We start from the raw sequence: 18,390 nt of genomic DNA on the forward strand, positions 1-18,390 counted from the left end.
GAAAAGGATAAGTTGGCCAGCACATACAGATAATTACACACAACTTTTGCATGGACCCAGCATACAGGTACACGCTGTTAGGCTAAATATACACAAGCAGGAGGATACAGTAGCACACTGCTAGCACAAAGATATATATGAAATAGGAAATGCTACATGAAAAATTGAGGTGCTTAGCTTACCATTTGGCCAAATAGTGTGTACCATCCCACAACGATAAGGTGACCTCATTGGAATGGACCCTACACTATGAATCTGCCTCTGAGCAGTCAGTAACCAGGCCTGTAAGGTCTGGGATATCAAGCACCTTATAAAATGGGTCTTTTTTGTCCACAAGACGTTTTCCCAGAAGGATTTTGGTTACTCAAGTTCATTTTGGCAAAATGTAGTTGTTACGCCGAGCGCTCCGGGTCCCCGCTCCTCCCCGGAGCGCTCACAGCGTTCTCCTGTTCGCAGCGCCCCGGTCAGACCCGCTGACCGGGTGCGCTGCGATAATGTCCCTAGCCGGGATGCGATTCGCGATCCGACCCGCTTACCAGACTCGCTCCCCGTCTGTGCTGTCCCGGTGCGCACGGCCCCGCTCCCTAGGGCGCGCGCGCCGGTTCTTTGAGATTTAAAGGGCCGGTGCGCCACTGATTGGCGCATGGTTTTTATTAGTGTGTTCACCTGTGCACTTCCCTGTATTACCTCACTTCCCCTGCACTTCCTTGCCGGATCTTGTTGCCATCGTGCCAGTGAAAGCGTTTCCTTGTGTATCCCTAGCCAGTGTTCCAGACCTCTTGCCGTTGCCCCTGACCACGATCCTTGCTGCCTGCCCTGACCTTCTGCTACGTCTGACCTTGCTCTTGTCTACTCCCTTGTACCGCGCTTATCTCAGCAGTCAGACAGGTTGAGCCGTTGCCGGTGGATACGACCTGGTTGCTACCGCCGCTGCAAGACCATCCCGCTTTGCGGCGGGCTCTGGTGAAAACCAGTAGCAACTTAGAACCGGTCCACCGACACGGTCCACGCCAATCCCTCTCTGGCACAGAGGATCCACCTCCAGCCTGCCGAATCCTGACAGTAGTCTTGGTTTTTTATGTCTCTGTGTCAGCAGTGGGGTCCTCCTGGGTCTCCTCCATAGTGGGGTCCTCCTGGGTCTCCTCCATAGTGGGGTCCTCCTGGGTCTCCTCCATAGCGGGGGTCCTCCTGGGTCTCCTCCATAGCGGGGGTCCTCCTGGGTCTCCTCCATAGCGGGGGTCCTCCTGGGTCTCCTCCATAGCGGGGGTCCTCCTGGGTCTCCTCCATAGTGGGGTCCTCCTGGGTCTCCCTCCATAGTGGGGTCCTCCTGGGTCTCCTCCATAGCATTTAATTTAATTTAAATGTTGATGAATAGTTCGCGCTGACACTGATGCTCCATGAGCCTGCCACACAGCTTGAATATCTTTGGAACTTGTTTGGGGCTGCTTATCCACCATCCGGACTATCCTGTGGTGACACCTTTCATCAGTTTATCTCTTCCGTCCACGCCCAGGGAGATTATCTACAGTTCCATGGGTTGTAAACTTCTTGATAATGTTGCGCACTGTGGACAAAGACAAATCTAGATCTCTGGAGATGGACTTGTAACCTGGAGATTGTTGATATTTCCCACAATTTTGGTTCCCAAGTCCTCAGACAGTTCTCTTCTCCTCTTTCTGTTGTCCATGCTTAGTGTGACACACACAGACACACAATGCAAAGTCTAAGTGAACTTCTCTCCTTTTTATCTGCTTTCAGGTGTGATTTTTATATTGCCCACACCTGTTACTTGCCCCAGTTAAGTTTAAAGGAGCATCACACGCTTGAAACAATCTTATTTTTCCACAATTTTGAAAGGGTGCCACTCTTTTGCTCAGAAGTTCACGGCACTGTAGTGTCCTGCTCATTGTGAGGGGAGCGCGGGGTGAACGGAGGGTCTCGGGGCGGCCGGGAGTCAATGGCTTTCATTGTGATTTGGAGGATGAGGTCATGATGAATGGGAACTACATAGGGGTGCTGAGCAGTTGTTAACCTCTTCACTGCTGCTTTACAGTCCTTACATGCTATAGGAAAGCATTCCTAAACGATTATCCACAGCACATCAGCCCCAAACACCTATATCAGTGATTTCCAACCAGGATGCCTCCAGCTGTTGCAAAACTACAACTCCCAGCATGCCCGGACAGCAAAAGGCTGTCCGGGCATGCTGGGAGTTGTAGTTTTGCAACAGCTGGAGGCACCCTGGTTGGGAAACACTGACCTATATAGAAGACCTAGTTTAGGAAGAGTTTCCCAGCATCAGAATCTGGCACGATTGAGGTTTTTACACAGTTTTGTCTCCCACCTAAAAGCAACAAATTATATACAGGTATTATATACTTCTCTCATCTTAGATGTGGATGAATGTCGGACGAACAACGGGGGCTGTCAGCAGACGTGCATCAACACCATGGGCAGTTATGAATGTCGCTGTAAAGAGGGCTTCTTTCTGAGTGACAACCAGCACACATGTATACATCGCTCTGAAGGTAAGAACAACTGCCTCCAATATACAAGAATATAACTACTATAATACTGCTCCTATATACAAGAATATAACTACTATAATACTGCTCCTATATACAAGAATATAACTACTATAATACTGCTCCTATATACAAGAATATAACTACTATAATACTGCTCCTATATACAAGAATATATCTACTATAATACTGCTCCTATATACAAGAATATAACTACTATAATACTGCTCCTATATACAAGAATATAACTACTATAATACTGCTCCTATATACAAGAATATAACTACTATAATACTGCCTCTTATACACAAGAATATAACTACTATAATACTCCTCCTATATACAAGAATATAACTACTATAATACTGCTCCTATATACAAGAATATATCTACTATAATACTGCCTCTTATATACAAGAATATAACTACTATAATACTGCTCCTATATACAAGAATATAACTACTATAATACTGCTCCTATATACAAGAATATAACTACTATAATACTGCCCCCTATATACAAGAATATAACTACTATAATACTGCTCCTATATATACAAGAATATATCTACTATAATACTGCCCCTATATACAAGAATATAACTACTATAATACTGCTCCTGTATACAAGAATATAACTACTATAATACTGCCTCCAATATACAAGAATATAACTACTATAATACTGCTCCTATATACAAGAATATAACTACTATACTACTGCCCCCTATATACAAGAATATAACTACTATAATACTGCCCCTATATACAAGAATATAACTACTATAATACTGCTCCTATATACAAGAATATAACTACTATAATACTGCTCCTATATACAAGAATATAACTACTATAATACTGCTCCTATATACAAGAATATAACTACTATAATACTGCTCCTATATACAAGAATATAACTACTATAATACTGCTCCTATATACAAGAATATAACTACTATATTACTGCTCCTATATACAAGAATATACTATAATACTGCTCCCTATATACAAGAATATAACTACTATAATACTGCTCCTATATACAAGAATATAACTACTATAATACTGCTCCTATATACAAGAATATAACTACTATAATACTGTCTCCTATATACAAGAATATAACTACTATAATACTGCCCCTATATACAAGAATATAACTACTATATTACTGCTCCTATATACAAGAATATACTATAATACTGCTCCCTATATACAAGAATATAACTACTATAATACTGCTCCTATATATAAGAATATAACTACTATAATACTGCTCCTATATACAAGAATATAACTACTATAATACTGCTCCTATATACAAGAATATAACTACTATAATACTGTCTCCTATATACAAGAATATAACTACTATAATACTGCTCCTATATACAAGAATATAACTACTATAATACTGCTCCTGTATACAAGAATATAACTACTATAATACTGCTCCTATATACAAGAATACAACTACTATAATACTGCTCCTATATACAAGAATATAACTACTATAATACTGCTCCTATATACAATAATATAACTACTATAATACTGCTCCTATATACAAGAATATAACTACTATAATACTGCTCCTATATACAAGAATATAACTACTATAATACTGCTCCTATATACAAGAATATAACTACTATAATACTGCTCCTATATACAAGAATATATCTACTATAATACTGCTCCTATATACAAGAATATAACTACTATAATACTGCTCCTATATACAAGAATATAACTACTATAATACTGCTCCTATATACAAGAATATAACTACTATAATACTGCTCCTATATACAAGAATATAACTACTATAATACTGTCTCCTATATACAAGAATATGACTACTATAATACTGTCTCCTATATACAAGAATATAACTACTATAATACTGCCCCCTATGTTTAGGAGGACACATATATATATCTGCAGTAATGTGACAATGTCATTTGTCTATAATAAGTGGAGTTGACTTCACTCTATGTAAATTCGTCTCGTAAGGCACAGAGAACACTCACCCCGTTGCGGCGCTTTTATCTGTGCACTGTTTTGTACGCACTCAGTGGACATAATTGCTCTACCTGCTATAGAGGGGCCCCCTCCCCTGCGGGTGAATGTGTCCGGAGAAAGTGACTTTCGTTAAACAAAAAGAAGAATGAAACAGTTAATTCCCGCAGTTGAGGGATGGCGTTGCGCTTGTTAGCTCAGAGATGTCACAGGGGAGGGGCGGCATTAATACCACTAATTTGTGCCCCTGTGGCGGTGATTGACAGCGGGCCGGCCCGGGCTCTTTCATGTCCTGCACATTTGCTCGGATGGAAGGATCTTTGTTTTGTGTGAAGTTTTCACTGTGGGAAAAAAGGATCAAAAAGCCATCTGGGCAGAATAAAGGATCTGGGGCTGATGTCACCCATAATGGGGGAGAAGGGCGATCGGCGGGGCCCTCACCGGCCGCTCATTCACACTAAGTGACTAATTGAGATGTGATTGAGGCCCCCGCCTCCTCCGTGCACCGTGCTCTTCTTTATAGTCGTCAAGTGATTATGTGGCCCCTCCCCTTCACACAATGGGGGCCGGCGAATGAACTGTGCAGCCTTCACACCATATACACATGGGTATAGTGCCTAGAAAAGTATTCACACCCCCGGTGTCAAAGGAGAGACGCTAATGGATGCAGATGTATTCACGTTGCTGCACTATACACCCATAACTTTATTACCCCTGAGGCCCAGACCCCATAACCTTGTGCTGTGATCCCTGAGGCCCAGACCCTATAACCTTGTGCTGTGATCCCTGAGGCCCAGACCCCATAACCTTGTTCTGTGACCCCTGAGGCCCAGACCCCATAACCTTGTGCTGTGACCCCTGAGGCCCAGACCCCATAACCTTGTGCTGTGATCCCTGAGGCCCAGACCCCATAACCTTGTGCTGTGATCCCTGAGGCCCAGACCCCATAACCTTGTGCTGTGATCCCTGAGGCCCAGACCCCATAACCTTGTGCTGTGATCCCTGAGGCCCAGACCCCATAACCTTGTGCTGTGATCCCTGAGGCCCAGACCCCATAACCTTATGCGGTGACCCCTGAGCCCCAGACCCGATACCCTTGTGCTATGACCCCCGAGGCCCAGATCCCATAACTTTGTCCTGTGACCCTTGAGGCCCAGACCCCAAAACCTTGTGTTGTGACCACCGAGGCCCGGACCACATAGACCTGTACTATGAAATCCTGAGGCCCAGACCCCATAGCTCTGTGCTGTGTTGATTTCCATTGTAAACACTATTGGGGATGGACACCCCCACACATCAATGAGCCTTGTGCCCCCCAGTCCCCGGTTGTCCATCCTTTGACACTTTTGGTTGGTAATAACCACTACACACTGGTTACACCCACAGGACCGGCCGTTCTGGACATTCTCTGACCCTGGAGTCTACACTTTCCGGCCCTGGTCACCATCGCTCATTGTCAGGTTCAGAGGGGGAGGATTTTTCTCTCCGGTATCTCCCGATCAGGTTTCTCTGCAGGTTCCCAGGTTTCCTCCATGTTTTCATTTTAATGATTATCTACAGAAAAACCAACACAAGTAAGAGGAAAGTACCCTCCAGCCTCTGAAATACCAAGTGCTATAGAGGTATCTATCGTGTGAAAATGTCTGCTGAGCTGTGTACCTAATCCTACCATGTGTGATACTGCCTGCTGAAACTCTGTATCTAATTCTGTATATAATTGCTGGTGATGCTCAGTGATCTCCTGGTTGTTGGTTTGGTTATTGGTGATGCTCAGTGATCTCCTGGTTGTTGGTTTGGTTATTGGTGATGCTCAGTGATCTCCTGGTTGTTGGTTTGGTTATTGGTGATGCTCAGTGATCTCCCGGTTGTTGGTTTGGTTATTGGTGATGCTCAGTGATCTCCCGGTTTTTGGTTTGGTTGCTGGTGAAGCTCAGTGATCCCCGGTTGTTGGTTTGGTTATTGGTGATGCTCAGTGATCCCCGGTTGTTGGTTTGGTTATTGGTGATGCTCAGTGATCCCCGGTTGTTGGTTTGGTTATTGGTGATGCTCAGTGATCTCCCGGTTGTTGGTTTGGTTACTGGTAATGCTCAATGATCTTCCGGTTGTTGGTTTGGTTATTGGTGATGCTCAGTGATCTTCCGGTTGTTGGTTTGGTTACTGGTGATGCTCAGTGATCTCCCGGTTGTTGGTTTGGTTACTGGTGATGCTTGGTTATCCCTGTTTGTTGGTTTGGTTACTGGTGATGCTCAGTGATCTCCCGGTTGTTGGTTTGGTTATTGGTGATGCTCAGTGAACTCCCGGTTGTTGGTTTGGTTATTGGTGATGCTCAGCAATCTCCCGGTTTTTGGTTTGGTTACTGGTGATGCTCAGTGATCTCCCGGTTGTTGGTTCGGCTACTGGTGATGCTCAGTGATCTCCCGGTTTTTGTTTTGGTTACTGGTGATGCTCGGTTATCCCTGTTTGTTGGTTTGGTTACTGGTGATGCTCAGTGATCTCCCGGTTGTTTGTTTGGTTATTGGTGATGCTCAGTGATCTCCCGGTTGTTGGTTTGGTTATTGGTGATGCTCAGTAATCTCCCGGTTTTTGGTTTGGTTACTGGTGATGCTCAGTGATCTCCCGGTTTTTGGTTTGGTTACTGGTGATGCTCAGTGATCTCCCGGTTGTTGGTTTGGCTACTGGTGATGCTCAGTGATCTCCCAGTTGTTGGTTTGGTTACTGGTGATGCTCAGGGATCTCCCGGTTGTTGGTTTGGTTATTGGTGATGCTCAGTGATCTCTCAGTTGTTGGTTTGCTTACTGGTGACGCTCAGTAATCTCCCGGTTGTTGGTTTGGTTACTGGTGATGTTCAGTAATCTCCCGGTTGTTGGTTTGGTTATTGGTGATGCTCCGTGATCTCCCGGTTGTTGGTTTGGTTATTTGTGATGCTCAGTAATCTCCCTGTTGTTGGTTTGGTTATTGGTGATGCTCAGATATCTCCCAGTTGTTGGTTTGGTTACTGGTGATTCTCAGTAATCTCCCGGTTGTTGGTTTGGTTATTGGTGATGCTCAGATATCTCCCGGTTGTTGGTTTGGTTACTGGTGATGCTCAGTGATCCCAGGTTGTTGGTTTGGTTATTGGTGATGCTCAGTGATCTCCTGGTTGTTGGTTTGGTTATTGGTGATGCTCAGTGATCCCTGGTTGTTGGTTTGGTTACTGGTGATGCTCAGTGATCCCTGGTTGTTGGTTCTGGTTACTGGTGATGCTCAGTAATCTTCCGGTTGTTGGTTTGGTTACTGGTGATGCTCAGTGATCTCCCAGTTGTTGGTTTGGTTACTGGTGATGCTCAGTGATCTCCTGGTTGTTGGATTGGTTACTGGTGATGCTCAGCGATCTCCCGGTTGTTGGTTTGGTTGCTGGTGATGCTTAGTGATCTCCCGGTTGTTGTTTTGGTTGCTGGTGATGTTCAGGTATTGCTTGGTTGTTGCTTCACTCAGTGCCTTATTGGACACCTGGGATCCTGATGTTATTGTCCTGGTCACCGGGGATGGTCGGTTATTGCCGGTTGTTGTCTTGGTCTCCAGTGATGGTCGGTTATTGCCGGTTGTTGCCTTGGTCACCGGTGATGGTCGGTTATTGCCTGTTATTGTTCTGGTCATCAGGGATGGTCGGTTATTGCCGGTTATTGTCTTGGTCACCAGGGATGGTCTGTTATTGCCGGTTGTTGTCTTGGTCACCGGGGATGGCCGATTATTGCCGGTTGTTGTCTTGGTCACCGGTGATGGTCGGTTATTGCCGGTTGTTGTCTTGGTCACTGGGGATGGCCGGTTATTGCCGGTTGTTGTCTTTGTCACCGGGGATGGTCGGTTATTGCTGGTTGTTGTCTTGGTCACCTGTGATGGTCGGTTATTGCCTTTTATTGTTCTGGTCACCAGGGATGGGCGGTTATTGCCAGTTGTTGTCTTGGTCACCGGTGATGGTCGGTTATTGCCTTTTATTGTTCTGGTCACCAGGGATGGCCGGTTATTGCCGGTTGTTGTCTTGGTCACCGGGGATGGTCGGTTATTGCTGGTTGTTGTCTTGGTCACTGGTGATGGTTGGTTATTGCCTGTTATTGTTCTGGTCATCAGGAATGGTCGGTTATTGCCGGTTGTTGTCTTGGTCACCAGGGATGGTCGGTTATTGCCGGTTGTTGTCTTGGTCACCGGGGATGGCCGGTTATTGCCGGTTGTTGTCTTGGTCACCGGTGATGGTCGGTTATTGCCGGTTGTTGTCTTGGTCACTGGGGATGTCCGGTTATTGCCGGTTGTTGTCTTTGTCACCGGGGATGGTCGGTTATTGCTGGTTGTTGTCTTGGTCACCTGTGATGGTCGGTTATTGCCTTTTATTGTTCTGGTCACCAGGGATGGCCGGTTATTGCCAGTTGTTGTCTTGGTCACCGGTGATGGTCGGTTATTGCCTTTTATTGTTCTGGTCACCAGGGATGGCCGGTTAATGCCGGTTGTTGTCTTGGTCACTGGGGATGGCCGGTTATTGCCGGTTGTTGTCTTGGTCACCGGGAATGGTCGGTTATTGCCGGTTGTTGTCTTGGTCACCAAGGATGGTCGGTTATTGCCGGTTGTTGTCTTGGTCACCGGGGATGGCCGGTTATTGCCGGTTGTTGTCTTGGTCACCGGTGATGGTCGGTTATTGCCGGTTGTTGTCTTGGTCACTGGGGATGGCCGGTTATTGCCGGTTGTTGTCTTTGTCACCGGGGATGGTCGGTTATTGCTGGTTGTTGTCTTGGTCACCTGTGATGGTCGGTTATTGCCTTTTATTGTTCTGGTCACCAGGGATGGGCGGTTATTGCCAGTTGTTGTCTTGGTCACCGGTGATGGTCGGTTATTGCCTTTTATTGTTCTGGTCACCAGGGATGGCCGGTTATTGCCGGTTGTTGTCTTGGTCACCGGGGATGGTCGGTTATTGCTGGTTGTTGTCTTGGTCACTGGTGATGGTTGGTTATTGCCTGTTATTGTTCTGGTCATCAGGAATGGTCGGTTATTGCCGGTTGTTGTCTTGGTCACCAGGGATGGTCGGTTATTGCCGGTTGTTGTCTTGGTCACCGGGGATGGCCGGTTATTGCCGGTTGTTGTCTTGGTCACCGGTGATGGTCGGTTATTGCCGGTTGTTGTCTTGGTCACTGGGGATGTCCGGTTATTGCCGGTTGTTGTCTTTGTCACCGGGGATGGTCGGTTATTGCTGGTTGTTGTCTTGGTCACCTGTGATGGTCGGTTATTGCCTTTTATTGTTCTGGTCACCAGGGATGGCCGGTTATTGCCAGTTGTTGTCTTGGTCACCGGTGATGGTCGGTTATTGCCTTTTATTGTTCTGGTCACCAGGGATGGCCGGTTATTGCCGGTTGTTGTCTTGGTCACTGGGGATGGCCGGTTATTGCCGGTTGTTGTCTTGGTCACCGGGGATGGTCGGTTATTGCTGGTTGTTGTCTTGGTCACCGGTGATGGTCGGTTATTGCCTTTTATTGTTCTGGTCACCAGGGATGGCCGGTTATTGCCAGTTGTTGTCTTGGTCACCGGGGATGGTCGGTTATTGCTGGTTGTTGTCTTGGTCACCGGTGATGGTCGGTTATTGCCTTTTATTGTTCTGGTCACCAGGGATGGCCGGTTATTGCCGGTTGTTGTCTTGGTCACCGGGGATGGTCGGTTATTGCTGGTTGTTGTCTTGGTCACCGGTGATGGTTGGTTATTGCCTGTTGGGTTCAGTCGTTCCCTTGTTATTGGTGGCTGGTTCTGCTCCTGTTACTGTGGATGTATATTTTGCTGGATCATTTATTTTGGGGGGGGGGGGGGGGTTAGGTTGTGATGTGTTGATGGTATTGTAGTGAGGGCTGCGGTGAGGTTTGAGTCATTGAGTCTATTAACCCGCTGGCTACTGGCTCAGACTAGAGAGCGGCCCAGGGTGGAAAAGGAAAGAAATTGGGGGCAATTTGTTGTAGAGCCTGGAGGTCAGAGGTCGCTCGGTGGATGATTACAGGGGCACATTAAGTGTAATTTACAGACTGAGATTGAGACAAATGGACTGTGCTGGATCAGGGGAGGAAATGGGGCCCCGGAAAGCAGGTGCAAGGGCCGTTTGTACTAAGTAAACATCCACAGAAGAAAGGACCCGATGTGACTGTAAGGTCATAAAATATACAATAAGAACCCACAGGGCCCCCTGTGCAGAAACAGTGTATGGGCCCCTGTGCAGGAACAGTGTATGGGCCCCTGTGCAGGAACAGTGTATGGGCCCCTGTGCAGGAACAGTGTATGGGCCCCTGTGCAGAAACAGTGTATGGGCCCCTGTGCAGGAACAGTGTATGGGCCCCTGTGCAGGAACAGTGTATGGGCCCCTGTGCAGGAACAGTGTATGGGCCCCTGTGCAGAAACAGTGTATGGGCCCCTGTGCAGGAACAGTGTATGGGCCCCTGTGCAGGAACAGTGTATGGGCCCCTGTGCAGGAACAGTGTATGGGCCCCTGTGCAGGAACAGTGTATGGGCCCCTGTGCAGGAACAGTGTATGGGCCCCCGTGCAGGAACAGTGTATGGGCTCCTGTGCAGGAACAGTGTATGGGCCCCTGTGCAGGAACAGTGTATGGGCCCCTGTGCAGGAACAGTGTATGGGCCCCTGTGCAGGAACAGTGTATGGGCCCCTGTGCAGGAACAGTGTATGGGCCCCTGTGCAGGAACAGTGTATGGGCCCCTGTGCAGGAACAGTGTATGGGCCCCTGTGCAGGAACAGTGTATGGGCTCCTGTGCAGGAACAGTGTATGGGCCCCTGTGCAGGAACAGTGTATGGGCCCCTGTGCAGGAACAGTGTATGGGCCCCTGTGCAGGAACAGTGTATGGGCCCCTGTGCAGGAACAGTGTATGGGCCCCTGTGCAGGAACAGTGTATGGGCCCCTGTGCAGGAACAGTGTATGGGCCCCTGTGCAGGAACAGTGTATGGGCCCCTGTGCAGGAACAGTGTATGGGCCCCTGTGCAAGAACAGTGTATGGGCCCCTGTGCAGGAACAGTGTATGGGCCCCCGTGCAGGAACAGTGTATGGGCCCCCGTGTAGAAACAGTGTATGGGCCCCCGTGTAGAAACAGTGTATGGGCCCCCGTGTAGAAACAGTGTATGGGCCCCTTTGCAGGAACAGTATATGGGCCCCTGTGCAGGAACATTGTATGGGCCCCCTGTGCAGGAACAGTGTATGGGCCCCCGTGCAGGAACAGTGTATGGGCCCCTGTGTAGAAACAGTGTATGGGCCCCTGTGCAGGAACAGTGTATGGGCCCCTGTGCAGGAACAGTGTATGGGCCCCCGTGCAGGAACAGTGTATGGGCTCCTGTGCAGGAACAGTGTATGGGCCCCTGTGCAGGAACAGTGTATGGGCCCCTGTGCAGTAACAGTGTATGGGCCCCTGTGCAGGAACAGTGTATGGGCCCCTGTGCAGTAACAGTGTATGGGCCCCTGTGCAGGAACAGTGTATGGCCCCCTGTGCAGTAACAGTGTATGGGCCCCTGTGCAGTAACAGTGTATGGGCCCCTGTGCAGGAACAGTGTATGGGCCCCTGTGCAGGAACAGTGTATGGGCCCCTGTGCAGGAACAGTATATGGGCCCCTGTGCAGGAACAGTGTATGGGCCCCTGTGCAGGAACAGTGTATGGGCCCCTGTGCAGGAACAGTGTATGGGCCCCTGTGCAGGAACAGTGTATGGGCCCCTGTGCAGGAACAGTGTATGGGCCCCTGTACAGAAACAGTGTGTGGGCTCCTGTGCAGGAACAGTGTATGGGCCCCTGTGCAGGAACAGTGTGTGGGCCCCTGTGCAGGAACAGTGTGTGGGCCCCTGTGCAGTAACAGTGTATGGGCCCCTGTGCAGGAACAGTGTATGGGCCCCTGTGCAGGAACAGTGTATGGGCCCCTGTGCAGGAACAGTGTATGGGCCCCTGTGCAGGAACAGTATATGGGCCCCTGTGCAGTAACAGTGTATGGGCCCTATTATGGTCCAATGTCCCACCCTACAGCGCCCCCTATAGTCTTCATTACTACATGTGAGCTTTGAATCTACAGTCCAATGAACACTAGGAGGCAGATTTGCAGGTGACATTAGTACGTCCACCCCTGCTTTCTGTCAGTGAATAGAAGCATTTATTGTTTGCATCCAGAGTGTATCTAAGATTGTGTGACACTGTCTGCCCATATGCCACATCTTGTCATGTGTGATACTGTCTGCTAAGCTGCTGTATCTAATCCTATGGTATGATGGTACGGTACTATCTGCTGTATCTAATCCTATGGTATGATGGTATGATACTATCTGCTGTATCTAATCCTATGGTATGATACTATCTGCTGTATCTAATCATATGGTATGATGGTATGATACTATCTGCTGTATCTAATCCTATGGTATGATACTATCTGCTGTATCTAATCCTATGGTATGATGGTATGATACTATCTGCTGTATCTAATCCTATGGTATGATACTATCTGCTGTATCTAATCCTATGGTATGATACTATCTGCTGTATCTAATCCTATGGTATGATGGGAGGATACTATCTGCTGTATCTAATCATATGGTATGATACTATCTGCTGTATCTAATCCTATGGTATGATGGTATGGTACTATCTGCTGTATCTAATCCTATGGTATGATACTATCTGCTGTATCTAATCCTATGGTATGATGGTATGATACTATCTGCTGTATCTAATCCTATGGTATGATGGTATGGTACTATCTGCTGTATCTAATCCTATGGTATGATGGTATGATACTATCTGCTGTATCTAATCCTATGGTATGATACTATCTGCTGTATCTAATCCTATGGTATGATGGGATGATACTATCTGCTGTATTTAATCCTATGGTATGATACTATCTGCTGTATCTAATCATATGGTATGATACTATCTGCTGTATCTAATCCTATGGTATGATACTATCTGCTGTATCTAATCCTATGGTATGATGGTATGATACTATCTGCTGTATCTAATCCTATGGTATGATACTATCTGCTCTATCTAATCCTATGGTATGATACTATCTGCTGTATCTAATCCTATGGTATGATACTATCTGCTCTATCTAATCCTATGGTATGATACTATCTGCTGTATCTAATCCTATGGTATGATACTATCTGCTGTATCTAATCCTATGGTATGATACTATCTGCTGTATCTAATCCTATGGTATGATACTATCTGCTGTATCTAATCCTATGGTATGATGGGAGGATACTATCTGCTGTATCTAATCCTATGGTATGATACTATCTGCTATATCTAATCCTATGGTATGATACTATCTGCTGTATCTAATCCTATGGTATGATACTATCTGCTGTATCTAATCCTATGGTATGATACTATCTGCTGTATCTAATCCTATGGTATGATACTATCTGCTATATCTAATCCTATGGTATGATACTATCTGCTGTATCTAATCCTATGGTATGATGGGATGATACTATCTGCTGTATCTAATCCTATGGTATGATACTATCTGCTGTATCTAATCATATGGTATGATACTATCTGCTCTATCTAATCCTATGGTATGATGTATGATACTATGTGCTGTATCTAATCCTATGGTATGATACTATCTGCTGTATCTAATCCTATGGTATGATACTATCTGCTCTATCTAATCCTATGGTAAAATGGTATGATACTATCTGCTGTATCTAATCCTATGGTATGATACTATCTGCTGTATCTAATCCTATGGTATGATACTATCTGCTATATCTAATCCTATGGTATGATACTATATGCTGTATCTAATCCTATGGTATGATGGGAGGATACTATCTGCTGTATCTAATCCTATGGTAAGATGGTATGATACTATCTGCTGTATCTAATCCTATGCTAAGATGGTATGATACTATCTGCTGTATCTAATCCTATGGTATGATGGTATGATACTATCTGCTGTATCTAATCCTATGGTAAGATGGTATGATACTATCTGCTGTATCTAATCCTATGGTATGATGGTATGATACTATCTGCTGTATCTAATCCTATGGTATGATGGTATGATATCACTTACCTGTGTTCCGGTACCATGTCATGTTTCTAATCCTATCATGTGGTCATCAGTAGATACCTGAGGTGTGATGTGAGGATACCTTGTGTTATATACTGTGATTGTCAACTCCTGGGCCCAGCTGTAGTGCGGCGCTCCCTGTCTGGGCAGACTGTAATGCGGCACTCCCTGCCTGACTCGGCTGTAATGCGGCGCTCCCTGTCTGGCCCGGCTGTAGTGCGGCGCTCCCTGCCTGACTCGGCTGTAGTGCGGCGCTCCCTGTCTGGCCCGGCTGTAGTGCGGCGCTCCCTGTCTGGCCCGGCTGTAGTGCGGCGCTCCCTGTCTGGCCCGGCTGTAATGCGGCGCTACCTGTCAGGCCCGTCTGTAATGCGCCACTCCCCGTCTAGCTCGGCTGTTATGCTGCGCTCTCCGTCTGGCCTGGCTGTCATGCGACGCTCCCTGTCTTCTCCGGCTGTAGTGCGGCGCTCCCTGTCTGGCCCGGCTGTAGTGCGGCGCGCCCTGTCTGGGCCGACTGTAATGCGGCGCTCCCTGTCTGGCCCGACTATAGTGCAGCGCTCCCTGTCTGGGCCGGCTGTAGTGCGGCACTCCTTGTCTGGCCCGGCTGTAGTGCGGCCCTCCCTGTCTGGCCCGGCTGTAGTGCGGCGCTCCCTGTCTGGCTCGGCTGTAGTGCGGCGCTCCCTGTCTGGCCCGGCTGTAGTGCGGCGCTCCCTGTCTGGCCTGGCTGTAGTGCGGCGCTCCCTGTCTGGCCCGGCTGTCATGTGGCTCTCCCCCACTGGCCCGGCTGTCGTTTGGCGCTCCCCGTCTGGCCCGGCTGTCATGTGGCGCTCCCTCACTGGCCCGGCTGTCGTTTGGCGCTCCCCGTCTGGCCCGGCTGTCATGTGGTGCTCCCCCACTGGCCCGGCTGTCGTTTGGCGCTCCCCCTCTGGCCCGGCTGTCGTTTGGCGCTCCCCCTCTGGCCCGGCTGTCATGTGGCGCTCCCCCACTGGCCCGGCTGTCGTTTGGCTCTCCCCTTCTGGCCCGGCTGTCGTTTGGCGCTCCCCGTCTGGCCCGGCTGTCATGTGACGCTCCCCCACTGGCCCGGCTGTCGTTTGGCTCTCCCCCTCTGGCCCGGCTGTCGTTTGGCTCTCCCCCTCTGGCCCGGCTGTCATTTGGCGCTCCCCGTCTGGCCCGGCTGTCATGTGACGCTCCCCCACTGGCCCGGCTGTCGTTTGGCTCTCCCCCTCTGGCCCGGCTGTCATGTGGCGCTCCCCCACTGGCCCGGCTGTCGTTTGGCTCTCCCCCTCTGGCCCGGCTGTCGTTTGGCGCTCCCCCTCTGGCCCGGCTGTCATGTGGCTCTCCCCCTCTGGCCCGGCTGTCGTTTGGCTCTCCCCCTCTGGCCCGGCTGTCGTTTGGCGCTCCCCGTCTGGCCCGGCTGTTATGTGACGCTCCGCCACTGGCCCGGCTGTCGTTTGGCGCTCCCCCTCTGGCCCGGCTGTCGTTTGGCGCTCCCCCTCTGGCCCGGCTGTCGTTTGGCGCTCCCCCTCTGGCCCGGCTGTCGTTTGGCCCTACCCTCTGGTGTTCCTCTCGGGCTCTTCTGTGAAATGTTCCAGGCAGTGAGCTGTAGCTGCCACCAGAGAGCCCGACCTGGAGTTACTCAAACTTTTGACCCTGTGATTACGAAGCAGAACAAAATCCCTAACGAAATCCAGAGACTTATGGCGGCGGCGTATCCCAGAAGCCAGCGCCTGTACTTTATAGGCTGTTACCGCGCCGGCTCCGGTTTCATGGGCGACGCGTTGTTTTCTTTAGCTGTCGCTGACTATTTTACAAACACCTGAATTATTCACGTGCGAGTTCCCGGCGTTTTCCCACGGATTCGCTCCCAGCGTTTGGAGGCCAATACAAACGTCTGGCGTTTCCCAGATCTTACTCTGCGGTCATCCTGGTAATACAGGCAGTCGGATCCGAAAAATGAAGCGCGCCTGCGGGGTCTCATCAGGAGGGCGGCCATATTGTAGCATTGGCTTAAATATCAGCGGAGCCGGAGCGGCTCCTCAGGATTTATAGACTGTATTATACCGTGAAGGGATCGCGTTTCGAGCTGGATCAGACATCCGCGACGATGACAGATCTGTCTCTGCGCCGCAGCCTGATGCTGATCTCGCCGGATCTCCGGTTACGTTTATCCTGGCAGATAAATCGGTGCAAAGATTTCTTTTTTTTGTCTAAAAAATAATGTAGAAAACATTTGTGTGTCGCAGATTGAGGTAGCAGACGGCCATTGTGTTATCGGATAAAGTGCGCAAAATCCATCATCTCGTCTTTACACTTTCCCTATTACAAATACAAGGGGCCCCATTACATTTGTGACAAAAGTCATAATTATAATTACCCCGAGCTATAGGGGGCGCCAAACTTCAACCCTAGGTGGAAGGGGAAGAAAGTTTGCCTATGCCCCTTTCTGCCAGTCCTCTTGGCCATTCGGAGGAGATGGGTCACATGACACAGGCCAGAGTCTTCAGGAACTCCACCCCCTATTATTAACCCCACCCCCTGTGAAGTGTCCAGCACAAATGGTTATAGTACAGATTGTTATATTAGGCTCCACCCCCTGTACAGGGTATATAGTGATAGTCCAGATTGTTATAATAGGCTCTGCCCCCTGTACAGAGTAAATTGTGATAGTCCAGATTGTTATAATAGGCCCCACCCCCTGTACAGGGTAAATAGTAATAGTCCAGATTGTTATATTAGGCCCCACCCCCTGTACAGAGTAAATAATGATAGTCCAGATTGTTATATTAGGCCCCACCCCCTGTACATGGTAAATAGTAATAGTCCAGATTGTTATATTAGGCCCCACCCCCTGTACAGAGTAAATAATGATAGTCCAGATTGTTACATTAGGCCCCACCCCCTGTACAGAGTTAATAATGATAGTCCAGATTGTTATATTAGGCCCCACCCCCTGTACAGAGTAAATAATGATAGTTTAGATGGTTTTATTAGGCTCCGCCCCACTATTAAGGGTAAATAGTGACCGTCCAGATTAGGCTCTTCCCCTGTATGGAGTAAATAGTGATAGTCCAGTTTGTTACATTTGGCTCCGCCCCCTATATAGAGTAAATAATGATAGTCCAGATTGTTATATTAGACTCCGCCCCCTGTATAGAGTAAATAGTGATAGTCCAGATTGTTATATTTGGCTCCGCCCCCTGTATAGAGTAAATAATGATAGTCCAGATTGTTATATTAGACTCCTCCCCCTGTATAGAGTAAATAGTGATAGTCCAGATTGTTATATTTGGCTCCACCCCCTGTACAGAGTAAATAGTGATAGTCCAGATTGTTATATTAGGCTCCGCCCCCTGTACAGAGTAAATAATGATAGTCCAGATTGTTATATTAGGCCCCACCCCCTGTATAGAGTAAATAATGATAGTCCAGATTGTTATAATAGGCTCCGCCCCCTGTACAGAGTAAATAATGATAGTCCAGATTGTTATATTAGGCTCCACCCCCTGTACAGAGTAAATAATGATAGTCCAGATTGTTATATTAGGCTCCACCCCCTGTATAGAGTAAATAATGATAGTCCAGATTGTTATAATAGGCTCTGTCCCCTGTATAGAGTAAATAATGATAGTCCAGATTGTTATATTAGACTCCGCCCCCTGTATAGAGTAAATAGTGATAGTCCAGATTGTTATATTTGGCTCCACCCCCTGTACAGAGTAAATAATGATAGTCCAGATTGTTATAATAGGCTCTGCCCCCTGTACAGAGTAA

The 18,390-nt window shown here is 47.9% G+C and overlaps 1 protein-coding gene across 1 annotated transcript in view; it reads left to right on the forward strand.

The window, feature by feature from the left end:
* SCUBE2 (signal peptide, CUB domain and EGF like domain containing 2) overlaps positions 1-18,390 on the forward strand; it is a 75,523-nt gene that overhangs the window by 12,852 nt on the left and 44,281 nt on the right. The window contains exon 4 of the mRNA XM_056523106.1: positions 2,394-2,528. Coding sequence (XP_056379081.1) covers positions 2,394-2,528 — 135 coding nt within the window. The remainder of the gene's footprint in view (positions 1-2,393; positions 2,529-18,390) is intronic.

This window comes from Hyla sarda, chromosome 6, assembly GCF_029499605.1.
Source record: "Hyla sarda isolate aHylSar1 chromosome 6, aHylSar1.hap1, whole genome shotgun sequence".
NCBI classification, from domain to species: domain Eukaryota; kingdom Metazoa; phylum Chordata; class Amphibia; order Anura; family Hylidae; genus Hyla; species Hyla sarda.